Source organism: Anomaloglossus baeobatrachus, chromosome 4 (assembly GCF_048569485.1).
Source record: "Anomaloglossus baeobatrachus isolate aAnoBae1 chromosome 4, aAnoBae1.hap1, whole genome shotgun sequence".
NCBI classification, from domain to species: Eukaryota; Metazoa; Chordata; class Amphibia; order Anura; family Aromobatidae; genus Anomaloglossus; species Anomaloglossus baeobatrachus.
The window spans coordinates 49,369,738-49,384,191 of record NC_134356.1 but is presented as its reverse complement, the minus strand read 5'-3'; the positions used below and the strand labels follow the sequence as shown (position 1 = coordinate 49,384,191).

General features: G+C 48.9%; 2 protein-coding genes across 2 annotated transcripts in view; one reads left to right on the top strand and one right to left on the bottom strand.

Moving 5' to 3' along the window:
• The window catches only part of FAM114A2 (family with sequence similarity 114 member A2), a 56,529-nt gene extending 51,081 nt beyond the window's left edge, over nt 1–5,448 (bottom strand). The window contains exons 1-2 of the mRNA XM_075344315.1: nt 5,343–5,448; nt 2,981–3,198 (exon numbers count right to left, since the gene is read on the bottom strand). Of these exons, the coding sequence (XP_075200430.1) occupies nt 2,981–3,187 (207 nt within the window). The 5' untranslated portion in view covers nt 3,188–3,198; nt 5,343–5,448. The remainder of the gene's footprint in view (nt 1–2,980; nt 3,199–5,342) is intronic.
• Nucleotides 5,443–11,509, top strand: MFAP3 (microfibril associated protein 3). Its single transcript, XM_075344316.1, has 3 exons — nt 5,443–5,552; nt 7,219–7,642; nt 8,994–11,509. Exons 2-3 carry the CDS (start codon nt 7,336–7,338, stop codon nt 9,749–9,751), a joined length of 1,065 nt encoding a protein of 354 aa, XP_075200431.1. The 5' UTR covers nt 5,443–5,552; nt 7,219–7,335; the 3' UTR covers nt 9,752–11,509.
• The last annotated feature ends 2,945 nt before the right edge of the window (nt 11,510–14,454 follow it).

The following is a 14,454-nucleotide window of genomic DNA, read 5'->3' as shown; positions in this document are numbered from 1 at the left end:
CACACCTAGCAGAACAGCAATGCTGTCAGTATCCGGGCCCCCCCTCTATACCACTCGCAGCATCACTTTACTTCAGAACTGCCCCTGCCTCCTGTGACCCCCGTTCCGCTGTCGGCCCCCCTCCCTGGTAAAACACCACCGGATTATAATACGGACCCCATATTTTTTTTTACCTTTTGTTTCTCCAAATATGGGGTGCGTCTTTAATTTAATTAATTAAGGTAATTAACCCCTTCCCACCCCCTCGTAAACTATAGGACGGGTACCTATGTGGAGTATGACTGCACTGCGGCTCCCTGCACACTGACACCAGCTGCACTGGTTTTTAGATCTACAGTTAGGTCCAGAAATATTTGGACAGTGACACAATTTTCGCGAGTTGGGCTCTGCATGCCACCACATTGGATTTGAAATGAAACCTCTACAACAGAATTCAAGTGCAGATTGTAACGTTTAATTTGAAGGTTTGAACAAAAATATGATAGAAATTGTAGGAATTGTCACATTTCTTTACAAACACTCCACATTTTAGGAGGTCAAAAGTAATTGGACAAATAAACCAAACCCAAAAAAAAATTTTTATTTTCAATATTTTGTTGCGAATCCTTTGGAGGCAATCACTGCCTTAAGTCTGGAACCCATGGACATCACCAAACGCTGGGTTTCCTCCTTCTTAATGCTTTGCCAGGCCTTTACAGCCGCAGCCTTCAGGTCTTGCATGTTTGTGGGTCTTTCCGTCTTAAGTCTGGATTTGAGCAAGTGAAATGCATGCTCAATTGGGTTAAGATCTGGTGATTGACTTGGCCATTGCAGAATGTTCCACTTTTTTGCACTCATGAACTCCTGGGTAGCTTTGGCTGTATGCTTGGGGTCATTGTCCATCTGTACTATGAAGCGCCGTCCGATCAACTTTGCGGCATTTGGCTGAATCTGGGCTGAAAGTATATCCCTGTACACTTCAGAATTCATCCGGCTACTCTTGTCTGCTGTTATGTCATCAATAAACACAAGTGACCCAGTGCCATTGAAAGCCATGCATGCCCATGCCATCACGTTGCCTCCACCATGTTTTACAGAGGATGCGGTGTGCCTTGGATCATGTGCCGTTCCCTTTCTTCTCCAAACTTTTTTCTTCCCGTCATTCTGGTACAGGTTGATCTTTGTCTCATCTGTCCATAGAATACTTTTCCAGAACTGAGCTGGCTTCATGAGGTGTTTTTCAGCAAATTTAACTCTGGCCTGTCTATTTTTGGAATTGATGAATGGTTTGCATCTAGATGTGAACCCTTTGTATTTACTTTCATGGAGTCTTCTCTTTACTGTTGACTTAGAGACAGATACACCTACTTCACTGAGAGTGTTCTGGACTTCAGTTGATGTTGTGAACGGGTTCTTCTTCACCAAAGAAAGTATGCGGCGATCATCCACCACTGTTGTCATCCGTGGACGCCCAGGCCTTTTTGAGTTCCCAAGCTCACCAGTCAATTCCTTTTTTCTCAGAATGTACCCGACTGTTGATTTTGCTACTCCAAGCATGTCTGCTATCTCTCTGATGGATTTTTTCTTTTTTTTCAGCCTCAGGATGTTCTGCTTCACCTCAATTGAGAGTTCCTTAGACCGCATGTTGTCTGGTCACAGCAACAGCTTCCAAATGCAAAAACACACACCTGTAATCAACCCCAGACCTTTTAACTACTTCATTGATTACAGGTTAACAAGGGAGACGCCTTCAGAGTTAATTGCAGCCCTTAGAATCCCTTGTCCAATTACTTTTGGTCCCTTGAAAAAGAGGAGGCTCTGCATTACAGAGCTATGATTCCTAAACCCTTTCTCCGATTTGGATGTGAAAACTCTCATATTGCAGCTGGGAGTGTGCACTTTCAGCCCATATTATATATATATAATTGTATTTCTGAACATGTTTTTGTAAACAGCTAAAATAACAAAACTTGTGTCACTGTCCAAATATTTCTGGACCTAACTGTATATATAAAAATGGTTGAAATTCTTCACACAGCTGTGTGGCCAAAAAAGCAGCAATGTAGAAAAAAAAAGTCACAAGTAAATGCCGCCACACAAACCCAACAATACCAGTGTTAGACATCCTGTACAGGTAAGGTCAGAGCCCGTGTACTGAACAGACAGCACACGGATCCAATGTCAGCCCATATGCTAGTGCACCCCACACAGAAGACCAAAGAGGAAAATGTACGTCACCAGTCGATAAAGGGTTAAATTGAATAAGTAGGAGGAAAAAAAAAAAAGTAAGGATGAGTAAAGTGGGCTTTACACGCTACGAGATCGCTACAGCAATCTTGTTGGGGGTCACGGAATTGGTGACACACATCCGGTCACTTTAGCGATGCCGTTGCGTGTGACACCGATGAGCGATTTTGCATCGTCGCAAAAAGGAGCAAAAACGCTGATCGGTGACATGGGGGTCCATTCTCAAATATCGTTACTGCAGCAGTAACGAAGTTGTTCCTCGTTCCTGCGGCAGCACACATCGCTCCGTGTGACACCGCAGGAACGAGGAACCTCTCCTTACCTGCCTCTCGGCCGCTATGCGGAAGGAAGGAGGTGGGTGGGATGTTCGTCCCGCTCATCTCTGCTCCTCTGCTTCTATTGGGCGGCGGTTCAGTGACGCTGCTGTGACGTCGCTGTGACGCTGAACGAACCGCCCCCTTAGAAAGGAGGCGGTTCGCCGGTCACAGCGACGTCGCAGGGAAGGTAAGTCCGTGTGACGGGTCCGGGCGATGTTGTGCGACACGGGCAGCGATTTGCCCGTGTCGCACAACCGATGGGAGCGGGTACGCACGCTGGCGATATCGGTACCGATATCGCAGTGTGTAAAGTACCCTTAAGTGACACATCGCTGGAATCAGGCTCTCTGCCCCTACATTATGCTGCTCTCAGATTAGGTGGCAAAAACCTAGTGATAGATTCCCTTTAAACAGATGACATTTCGCCCACTCCTCACCTGCTCCGGCTTGTCGGGTGTCTCCTCCTCTTCCTCGGCTGACACACTGCTAGATTTGGCCTCAGGACGTTTGCGAGTTATGGCCACTGGTTCGGAGACGGCTTTTCCCTCCTCAGGGCTATTACTTTCTGTAGGGGTTGGGTTTGCTTCCTGCTCCTGGGGTTGTGCGCCTTCCCCCGTGTGCTCACCGCTGTCTTTTTCAGACATTATTAAAACATCTAGGATGGAAAGAGAAAAATGTCCAAATATGATAAATACAGACCGGTAGATTACACGTCCCGCTAATCAGGCTGCCGGTAGATTACACGTCCCGCTAATCAGGCTGCCGGTAGATTACACGTCCCGCTAATCAGGCTGCCGGTAGATTACACGTCCCGCTAATCAGGCTGCCGGTAGATTACACGTCCCGCTAATCAGGCTGCCGGTAGATTACACGTCCCGCTAATCAGGCTACCGGTAGATTACATGTCCCGCTAATCAGGCTGCCGGTAATATTACACGTCCCGCTAATCAGGCTGTCGGTAGAACGCCACCTTACACCTCATGTACACACACACCTCTGTGTGCCAGCCATTCATGCCCCACCCCCGACCATATACCACTATTTATGGCATCGGTATCAGAGGGAGGACTTGTGCCCAAATTCCCAGATCTCCATCCGATCATCAGTGGGGTGTGTTTCTCATTTTCGGGATCTGGGGTTCAGTGACACCTTATTTTTTGCGTCATGAGCTGGTGTTTTGAATGATACCATTTTTGGGTAGATGCGATGTTTTAATCGCCTGTTATTGCATTTTAGTGTAATATGGCAGTGACCTAAAAAACTAATTCTGCAGTTCTAATATTTTTTTCTCGCTACATTGTGTACTGATCACATTAACTCATTTTATATTTTGATAGATCGGACATTTCTGAGCCCAGAGATACCAAATATGTGTGTATATTTTATTATTCTTTTTTTTAATTGTTTTATTTTCAATGGGGCAAAAAGAGGGCGACAAACTATATCTTCAGACCTTTAGAAAGGTTTGGGGTTTTTTTTTTACTTTTTATTTTATTTATTAGCCCCCTTAGGGAAGTTAAAGCTGTAATCATCCCATAGTTTACACCGTAGTGCCGCCCATAGTTTACGTTGCGGTGCTGCCCATAGTTTACGTCACAATGACGACCACAGTTAACGCTTCCCACAGTTTACGCCACGGTGACGCCCACAGTTTATGCTTCCCATAGTTTACACCATTGTGATGCCCATAGTTTACACCGTGGGGACGCCCATAGTTTACGCAGTGGTCACGCCCATAGTTTACGCCGAAGCGCTGCCCATAGTTTACGTCATGATGACGACCATAGTTATCGCTTCCCACAGTTTACACCACGGTGACGCCCATAATTTATGTCACGATGACGACCATAGTTAATGCTTCCCATAGTTTACACCATCGTGACGCCCATAGCTTACGCCGTGGTGACGCCCATAGTCAACACTTCCCACAGTTTATGTCACGATGACGACCATAGTTAATGCTTCCCATAGTTTACATTATTGTGACGCCCATAGTTTATGTCACGATGACACCCATAATTTACAACGCGGTGACGCCCACAGTTTACGCTGTGGTGACGCCAGTAGTTTACGCCGTGGTGACGCCCATAGCTTACGCCGTGGTGACGCCCATAGTCAACACTTCCCACAGTTTATGTCATGATGACGACCATAGTTAATGCTTCCCATAGTTTACACCGTGGTGACGCCCATAGTTTACACCGTGGTGACGCCCATAGTTTACACCGTGGTGACGCCCATAGTTTACACCGTGGTGACGCCCATAGTTTACACCGTGGTGACGCCCATAGTTTACATTACGGTGCTCACCCATAATTTACAACGCGGTGACGCCCACAGTTTACGCTGTGGTGTCGCCAGTAGTTTACGATGCGACACCCATTGTTTACGCCGTGGTGACGCCCATAGCTTACGCCGTGGTGACGCACATAGGTTACGCCGTGGTGACGCTCAAAGTTTACGCGCGGTGACGCCCATAGTTTACACTGTCAGCAGCTCTGTGTGGGCGGGGCTTCAGTGATTGACAGCTCGGCTCTGACACTGCACAGTCCGGTGTCTGGAGACCCATGAGGCACATAAGCGGCCGCACTGCCAGAATACACAGGACACACAACTCTCAGCAGTGGGAGATAACACACCTCCATCACTGCGAGCCACAGGACATGCTGGGAGTTGTAGTTGCTCATCACTTATTGTATTCAGGCTGCAGACAACGAGCAGCAGTGATTGCTGTGAGGCCAGGCCGCCATGCTGAGCCTTGTAGTGCCCGGAGGGAGGCGCGGCGGGGAGTGACGTTACCTGTGTGGAGGAGCGGAGGTCCCCGCGTGTGACGTCACCGCTGTCCGCAGCTCCCGCCACGTCACTGACACTGCGGGGTCAGGGAAGCAGCCGCCACCCGGAAGTGATCAGTCAGCAGGCGACGAGCACTTCCGGGGGCCGTCAGCTGTGGAGGAGGCTGGCTGCAGATGTCGCCTCAGGAAGGACGGGAGGGAGAGTCCGGAATAACCGGTGAGTGCGCCGTGTACTTATCTACTGAGTCAGGGCGGTAGAGGCTGGTGTGATTCAGCCAGGGGATACCGCTCATATGGGAAGCTCGGTGCTCTTACCCACTCAGCCCTGCGGTGCATAGTGCCATTATACTGTGGTGCATTACGAGTGCTTTTGCCTGCTCTACTGTGGGGGATCCTTTAGTTGATCATTGTCTTATATGGTGGTCTTACCCACTTAGCTCAGTGTTGCAGGAGCTCTTACCTAGCAGAACCCTGCAGTATAGGTGGTCTTATGCAGCAGCAGCAGTGTGTAGGTGCTCTTACCTAGCTGCACAGTATCTTTACAAGTGTCCTACATTACAGATCCTCTTTCCTTCTCAGCTTACTCATTTGCTGCTCTTAACCACTTAACTCTATGGTGCAGGAGCTCTTATTTAGCTTGGCAGTGTCATTAATGCCCGTACGTAGATGCTCTGTGTGGGCGCTCTTACCCTGGCTGCTCGGTGTGGGCGTTCTTACCCTGGCTGCACGGCGTGGGCGCCCTAGCTGCGCGGCGTGGGCGCTCTTACCCTAGGTGTAGGCGCTCTTACCTTGCTACACAGTATCTTCATGACAGGTGCTCTTACCTACTCAGCTGTTTGAGCCAGAATCCTTTGTTGATCAGGGTCTCAGCCAGTGCTCTTCTGCACTCAGCTTCTCAGTACTGCTGCTCCTATATAGCTGCATTATAACTGGAGCAGATGATGGTCATTACAGGTGCTTGTCATAAATTGGGTGTCCTTATCCACTAAGCTTCTTCAACTATGTATGACACTGGTGGGATAAATCAAATCACTCCCTTTAAGAAGTCTGTGTCTTTAGGTTGATTAATTTACCCACATCCATATTTGTTACCTATAATTTGGGCAGTTACGTTCTTGTTTCCATATTTCGGGAGGTATTTGCGCAGGGTGGTGCTGAGTGTGGGCTGACAGGTGGAATGAGGCCGGACCGGGTTTTTAGCTACTTGTGTACGGTCACAGATTAACCAGTCCTTTGTTTCTTTTCTTATTATTTTATTTATTTATTTATAACAACTGTATAAAATTAATAAAATTAGCAAGAAGTCCATATAGGTTGGCTATACCACAACAATTACAATATAATAGTTATGTAAACATACCGGTACAATTATTCAGATTTAATAGTCACAATATAAATTTAGGGGGATATAGGAGGATACAATATAATTGACTACTATTCCATGAATTTAATCAATAATTCCTGAGTTATAATGTTATCAGTGTAACCAATATGTATAATCACCTATTGTTAAATATACTGTCAATTACTTCCTAAATATCCTCCAATTCAATAAATGATTATAAACCAGTACTAACCCGTAGTTTGCAGTGGTATAAAGCCTCCCAGGTCGTCCCAACGCGCGTTTCACCTCTTGATCACCTTTTCACCTGATGAAGAGGTGAAACGTGCGTTGGGACGACTTGACAGGCTTTATACCACTGCAACTTACGGGTTGGTAAAATTTTATTAATTTCATATGGTTGCTATAAATAAATAAAAATAATTTAACAATTGGGTTTAGTACCACAGTTTTTCGCTGTTATCTGATGTTTATTGGGTGGTCTCCTATCCATAATTATTGGGTCTTCGTTAATGACTAAATGATAGTCCTTTTCTTCTAGGTATGATCTCGGCTGCGGGAGGATGGTGGAGACCCGGCTGCAGCTTGTAGTCACCACTAACGGATCTGCTTGAGCCTCCCATGTCTGGAGCTCTTACCCTGGAGTCTACCGCCGTCTATGTATGATCAGATGGAAGGGCCCGTGTCTTGTCTTTCTTCCCTGCCCCTCTTCTTCCTTCTCTGCAGCAGCCGTGCAGGATTGCTTTCCAGTGCCCAAATATTACCCAATGTCACGCACCTGCTCGGTCACCACAATGCCTCCGTACATGCCCAACTGCAGATCTCTGCCAATTCTGCTGCCCACCGGGACCAGATCGCCAAGGAGGGGAGCAGCGCCGTGATAGAGTGCAACCTCAACGCCAGTCAGATTGGGGACGTGGTGTGGTTCAATTCCAAGGGGCATCCACTGGCAGAAGTGGAAGGAGGTAAGACGGCGTGGCAAGAGCTGTAACCAGCTGGGGGGAAAAACTAAGGGCTGATTCATCAAGACAGGCATTTTGTACCCCAGTCTTGATCCAGCTGGTGCTGGAGAGGGTGCACTAATTTTATTTTTAGCCTGTTGTGCACCAGTGTCAAAATTGATCTTGAATTTGTTGGGCCGCACTCGGGCATCTCTCCTCCAGGTATGCATTGAAAGACTTGGCGAAGCTGGTGTGAAAAAGCCAAAAGGCAGTGAATGGTTTCATGCCAAATTTCAGACGCAAACTGTTAGATGAATCAGCCCTTGAAATTGTATCTTTTGTGTGACGTTTGATCGGTAGGACGAGAAGATCGTCTGTTGTTGCGTACGGGAGTCACAGGGGAGTCTGCAGTACAGGAAATACCATATTTTTCGTTTTATAAGACACACCCCAAATTTAGGGGGGGGAAACAATATGGGATCCGTCTTATAATCCGCTGATGTCTTACCGGAGGGGAGTGGCAGCAGTGGTGGAGCGGGGGTCACAGGACGCAGGGGCGGTGGTAGAGTAGAATGATGGTGCGGTGGGTATCCCAGATACTCGCTGCGGGCGCTGAGGCAGGAGGAACATCCAGAAACTGTCGGCAGTGTGGACTTCAAAGAAATGGCGCCCGGAAACTGCGCGTGCGCAGATTAAGCGATCAGCTCGATGACAAGCCAAGAGCTCCATCTGCGCACACGCCGAATCCGGATGCCATTATTTGAAGCCCGCACCGCCGATATTGTCAGAATGGTGGCCCCTGCCTCACCGCCCGCAGCGTCTCCCCTGCCTCCTGTGACCCCTTTCCATCGCTCCACCACACCCCGGTAAGCTTCATTCAGATTGTAAGAAGCACCCCTCATTTTCCTCTCAAATTTTGGGGAGGAAAAGTGCGTTTTATAATCTGAAAAATACAGCAACTCCTCCCGTCTACAGTTATTCCCTAGAGTTACACCTTAAGGTGAAAGCATATGGGTTCTCATAGTGTGTGACCCCCAGCGATCAGCTGTGATCTGAGGGAAAACCAGGCAGTAAGGGTTAAGCTTCCTTGCAGTGCCCCCACAGGAGATACTAAGTATTGCACAGTGCTTATTGAACCCAATGGACTGTCTGTAATACAGGACAGCATGGGTCCTCCAGAGTGGGCAACCCATTGGCTAAGGAATGATTGTCCAGATCAGAGTTCCCTAATAAGAGTTATCCCAGTTTTATAAATACTATGTGTTTTATTATTCTCCTCCCAGTTGCAGTAATGATATTGCAATATATTTATTTTGGGATGTTTATCCTTTTTGCTTCCTGATATTCTGTTTTTTTTTTGCTTCCAAAAATACAGGAGGGAAATGGTTGATCTCCTCCAACGGAGCCCTGAACATCACCAGCGTAACATTTGCCGACCGAGGGAGGTACACCTGCATGTGTCCGGTTGGGAACTCCACTTTCTATTATACCGTTACCCTCCGTGTGACTTTTACCTCTGGAGACATGAGTATTTATTACATGATCGTCTGCTTGGTGACTTTCACCATCACCCTCATCCTGAACATCACCCGGCTCTGCATGATGAGCAGCCACCTCCGGAAGACCGAGAAAGCCATCAACGAGTTCTTCCGTACCGAAGGGGCCGAGAAGCTCCAGAAAGCCTTCGAGATCGCAAAACGGATCCCGATTATCACCTCGGCCAAAACCCTGGAGCTGGCCAAGGTGACCCAGTTCAAGACCATGGAGTTCGCTCGTTACATAGAGGAGCTGGCTAGAAGTATTCCCTTGCCACCGCTCATCTTCAACTGCAGGGCCTTCATGGAAGAAATGTTCGAGGCCGTACGACTGGATGACCCGGACCAGGTTGAAAAAGATCACGTGGCTGGGATCTACACCATCAGTCCAGGGATGAACCGGAGCGGATCTCCTGCGGGTGACTCTGAGGACAGCTCTATGCAAGGGCAGGAGATTGCCGTCAACGTGTCAGTCCATCCTCAGTGCGAGACCCAGAGCATTAACACCAACCATTCCCAGGAGGGCGTCCAGGCAGTCCCCCTGGAGGAGGTTATTACCGTAGTGGATGAGGACCCTCCACCTGAAGTCACCGTGTGACCACCCGAGCTCCGTGCTGAATCCTAAGACCTGTTACATATTGTGTGAATTTTACAGTCCACCTCATTCCTTCTGTGCCAAGCCGCGTCGTCACAGATTCTCTTATACTAGGGGATCCCTACAGGTAGCATTGACTATATATTGTCTTAAATCGCTTTCCAAAACAGCGCCACAGTTGTCTAAAGGATGTGTCTGGTATTGCACCTTAAGTGAATGGGATTGCGCTATGGATAAACCCGTGGCGAGAGAAAGACTGTTTGTTTTCTAACCTAGTAGGTAAATGTTCAGATTATGTATTGTGATTTGTTTTTTTTATTGGCATGACTTATCTCAATCATTTTGTCATCATTTTTTTTAAAGGGACTTCCACCTCCCTGACCTAACATGGGCCATGGAGAGAGGCAGCCGCACACCGGACGGTAAAAGTAACCAGCAAATCTAATGCGCGGGTGTTTTCCTATATAAAGAGGATAGGATAGAGGATAAATGGAGTATTGCTGGGAGTTCGGCCTCTAGGATCCCCACCGATCAGTAGAGAGGGGTGTGAATGGCGAAGTAATGAGTATGCGCGACCTTCAACTGTCTATAGGAGCGATGGTCGCACATGCCCACTACTCTACTTACAGAGGAAACTTTGGACTTCCCGTACTTGGGATTGGCAACTGGGTCTCCCCAACGGTCACCTATTCTCTAGACATCCCCATGAATGATGGGTGGTCGCCTCTGCAGCTTCACCGTGCAGCACCTAGACCAAAAGGGGGGAGTAAGGCTGGAACACCCCTGAAAGGCCTCTTTCACACTCCGTGAAAACTATGCACGTTTTGTACGGACGTGTAAAAGGTGCGTATTGCCCTCCGTGTGCTGTGATTGTGGCACACGTGTGTTCTCCATGTGTTATTTGTAATAACATACGGAGAACAGGAACTTTCTGCTCACCTGTCCCTGATGTTGCTGTCCACGGTGCTGATCTATGGTCTCCGGCCCTGCCGACTCCACGCCACTGCTGCTTCCGGTCCTGTGTACCGTGCATATGCAATGAGCAGGTGTCGGAAGCAGGAGACAGCAACGCTGGAGAAGGTGATTATAGCAAATCATTTTATTTCACAAACACGTGTGTTTTCTCTGGTACATGTCACATGGATCACATCCGTGCGGTCCATGTGACACCCGTGCTGCCGGAGAAAAACGGACATGTCTATGTGTGGAGCACACGGACACATGTATACTCCACACGGTCCATGGCAAAGCATTCACATGTGCACAAACCCATTGATTTAAATGGGTCTATGTGTGCCCATGTCTCCGGTACTTGTGAAAACGGACGTCACACGTACCGGAGACACGAATATGTGAAGGAGGCCTAAAAAAATTAAAGGGTCTACCTCATCTTCTGAAATGGGTAAAATTGTAGTCTTTGTACAAACAAGAAAGTTTGCAATTTACTTTCTTCATCCTGAACAGAGGGATTTTTAAATCTCTAGTTCATTACTGCTCATTGTCAAGGGTATCGTCCACCACTGCCGTCCATTACTGGTGGCCGATATCCTATGCCACTGATTGCAGGCTGCAAGTGCACACAGCCGGGGTCAGCAACGCAGCCACGTCACCGGTCCAAACTGTCAGTCATCAGGAGCGCACCGCTGCCAGCAAGCACCGAGTGCACGCCCGGATATAGAAGATGTGTTAAAGGGAACCTGTCACCAGTTTTTTGCTCTATAAGCTGCGGCCACCACCAGTGAGCTCTTATATACAGCATTCTAACATCCCGTATATAAGAGCCCAGGCCACTGTGTAGAATGTAAAAAACACTTTATAATACTCATCTAAACCGGTTGCTGCGGTGGATGTGGATCAAATGGGCGTCTTCGTCCTCCGGTGCCGGCGCCGCCTCTGTCGTCCTTCTGTAGCCGCGGTGCATGACGCGTCCGACGTCATCCACACTCGCCGGCATTCAGGTCCTGAGCAGGGCAGATCAAAGTATTGTAGTGCGCATGCGCAGGACCTGCGAGTGTGTATGACGTAGACGCATCATGCACACAGGCTTCAGAAAGAGGACGAAGACGGCCGAAAGAGGAGGCGCCGACACCAGAGGACGAAGATGCCCATTTGAGCCACATCCACCGCAGTGACCGGTTTAGATGAGTATTATAAAGTGTTTTTTATCTTCTCACAGCGGCCTGGGCTCTTATATACAGCATGTTAGAATGCTGTATAAAAGAGCACGTTGGTCGTGACCGCAGCTTATAGGGTAATAAAGTGGTGACAGGTTCCCTTTAAATTTTTCATTCATTTTAAAAAATACTTTTTTTAATCAATGATGTATGGGTTTGAGTTACATCCCCGCTCCAATCACATCCAAAGCCGCCTCCAAATCCTGTTGGTGTCTCACAAACACCGTCCATACAGCCATCACAGTAATGCCGGGTGACACCTGAGCTCCCACAACTCTCTGGATACAGGAAACCAAAAGAAATATAGTCTTGGCTTTGGAAGTGAACGGAGAAGTAAAATATTATCAAACATAATCATGTGAGAGATTGCAAAAATTATTGATTTGTGAAATTTTACCTTAAAGTTGTGCCCTTTGCAGAGAACCCAGAACACGGGCACAAATTCAGGACTAAATGAAGGACGGACTCTAAGTTTAGACTGCAGAAAATGGGAAAAACATGGCTGCTACTGATTAAAACTTCTCTCTTGGTGCAAAAAAGGGGATGAATATCGTTAACTTTTTAAAGGGAACCTGTCGGGTTCAATATGCACCCAGGACCATGAGCAGTTCTGGGTATATATTGCTAATCCCTGCCTAACTGTCCCTGTATATACTAGCATAGTATTTCTAAAGATCTTTTATCGTATGCTAATGAGTGAGAGGACTAGTCCCCTGGGCATTAGTTCCCCTGGCTAGTCTCCTCCATTAGCATGTTAGTACGCCCCTGTGGGTGTGCCATCATGCTAATGAATGTGCAGCGCGAGAGGATGATCTCACTCACCTCTGCACCGCCAACAGCGCCTGACGCTGGATTTCGGCTCAGTGCGCATGACCCCGGCGTTAGGGTCATGCGCACTATGAAGCCGGGTGAACGCGTCCTGGCTTCAAAATGAAGTACTGCGCATGACCGTAACTCCGGGGTAATGCGTACTGAGCCGAAATCCCCCGTCGGGGGGTCATGGCGGCGGAGAGGTGAGTCAGATCATTCTCTGATGCTGCACATTCATTAGCATGTTAGCATACCCACAGGCGACTGGCCGGGGAAGTAACGCCCAGGGGACTAGTCCCTGCACTCATTAGCATACGATAAAAGATCTTTCTTTGGCGCTCCATTGGGAGACCCAGACAATTGGGTGTATAGCTATGCCTCCGGAGGCCACACAAAGTATTACACTAAAAGTGTAAAGCCCCTCCCCTTCAGCCTATACACCCCCCGTGCTGCCACGGGCTCCTCAGTTTTTATGCTTTGTGCGAAGGAGGTCAGACATCCACGCATAGCTCCACAGCTTAGTCAGCAGCAGCTGCTGACTATGTCGGATGGAAGAAAAGAGGGCCCATAACAGGGCCCCCAGCATGCTCCCTTCTCACCCCACTCTTGTCGGCGGTGTTGTTAAGGTTGAGGTATCCATTGCGGGTACGGAGGCTGGAGCCCACATGCTGCTTTCCTTCCCCATCCCTCAATTAGGGCTCTGGGTGAAGTGGGATCCCATCGGTCTCCAGGCACAGGAGACCGTGCTCCATCCACAGCTCCTGTGGACCATGCTGGATAGGAGCCGAGTATCGTTCAGGGACATGGCCCTGCTACTTTGAGGTACTCTGTGTCCCCGTGGGGACCGCGCACAGCAACACTCCAGCATTGCTGGGTGTGCTAGTGCACCGGGGACAGCAGCGCTGGCTGCGTTTGTGCCATTACACACTTCAGCGTCGCTGAGTGTGTTCGTGTAGGGGGACTGCCGCGCTGACCGCCGCTGCCATGGTTATCACTGCGGCGCGGCTGGGACTGTTAGTGCGCCGGGGACTTCCGCGCCGACCGCGCTTATACGGCGGCCGCGCTTATAACTCGAGTCCCCGGCTTTTGCGGCCTAGTCTCGTTTTCTTCCCGCCCCCAGCCCTGCCAGTCAGGGGAAGGGCGGGACGCTGTACAGGACGGCAGCACTGAGGGCTGGAGCATGCTTTGCATACTCCACCCCCCTCACTCTGCACAGTGGGGCACCAGTTCCCGCACTTTTCTGGGTCACGCCCACGGCTCCCTCCTCTCCTCAGGACGCCGGCAGCCATTCCTCTCAGCTCTGCTAACGCTGGAGAGGAGAGACAAGCTCAGGGAGACCCAGGCAGGATTTCTGGTGCCCACACAACCGCTTTGCGCGGGCGGTAAGCAGCACCTAGGTGCTGGCCCCACTAGTGCAGAAGTGTACTTATAGATTATATGATTATAGACTATACTTTACACTGTATGGTGCACTGTTGATTTGTGGCTATTTACCCTCCTGTATTGCTCAGAGGAGACAACAGCATGTCGTCCACAAATAGCAAGGGTGCCAAAGCACAGACTTACTATGCTGCCTGTGCAGCATGTACGGCTATACTGCCGGCAGGTTCCACTGACCCTCATTGTGTGCAATGCTCGGCCCCTGTGGCACTTTCTCAGCCGGAGCCTCTGCTAAGGGTGGCCCAGGGAGAACCACCTGTTAACACTGTCCAGGTGACAGGG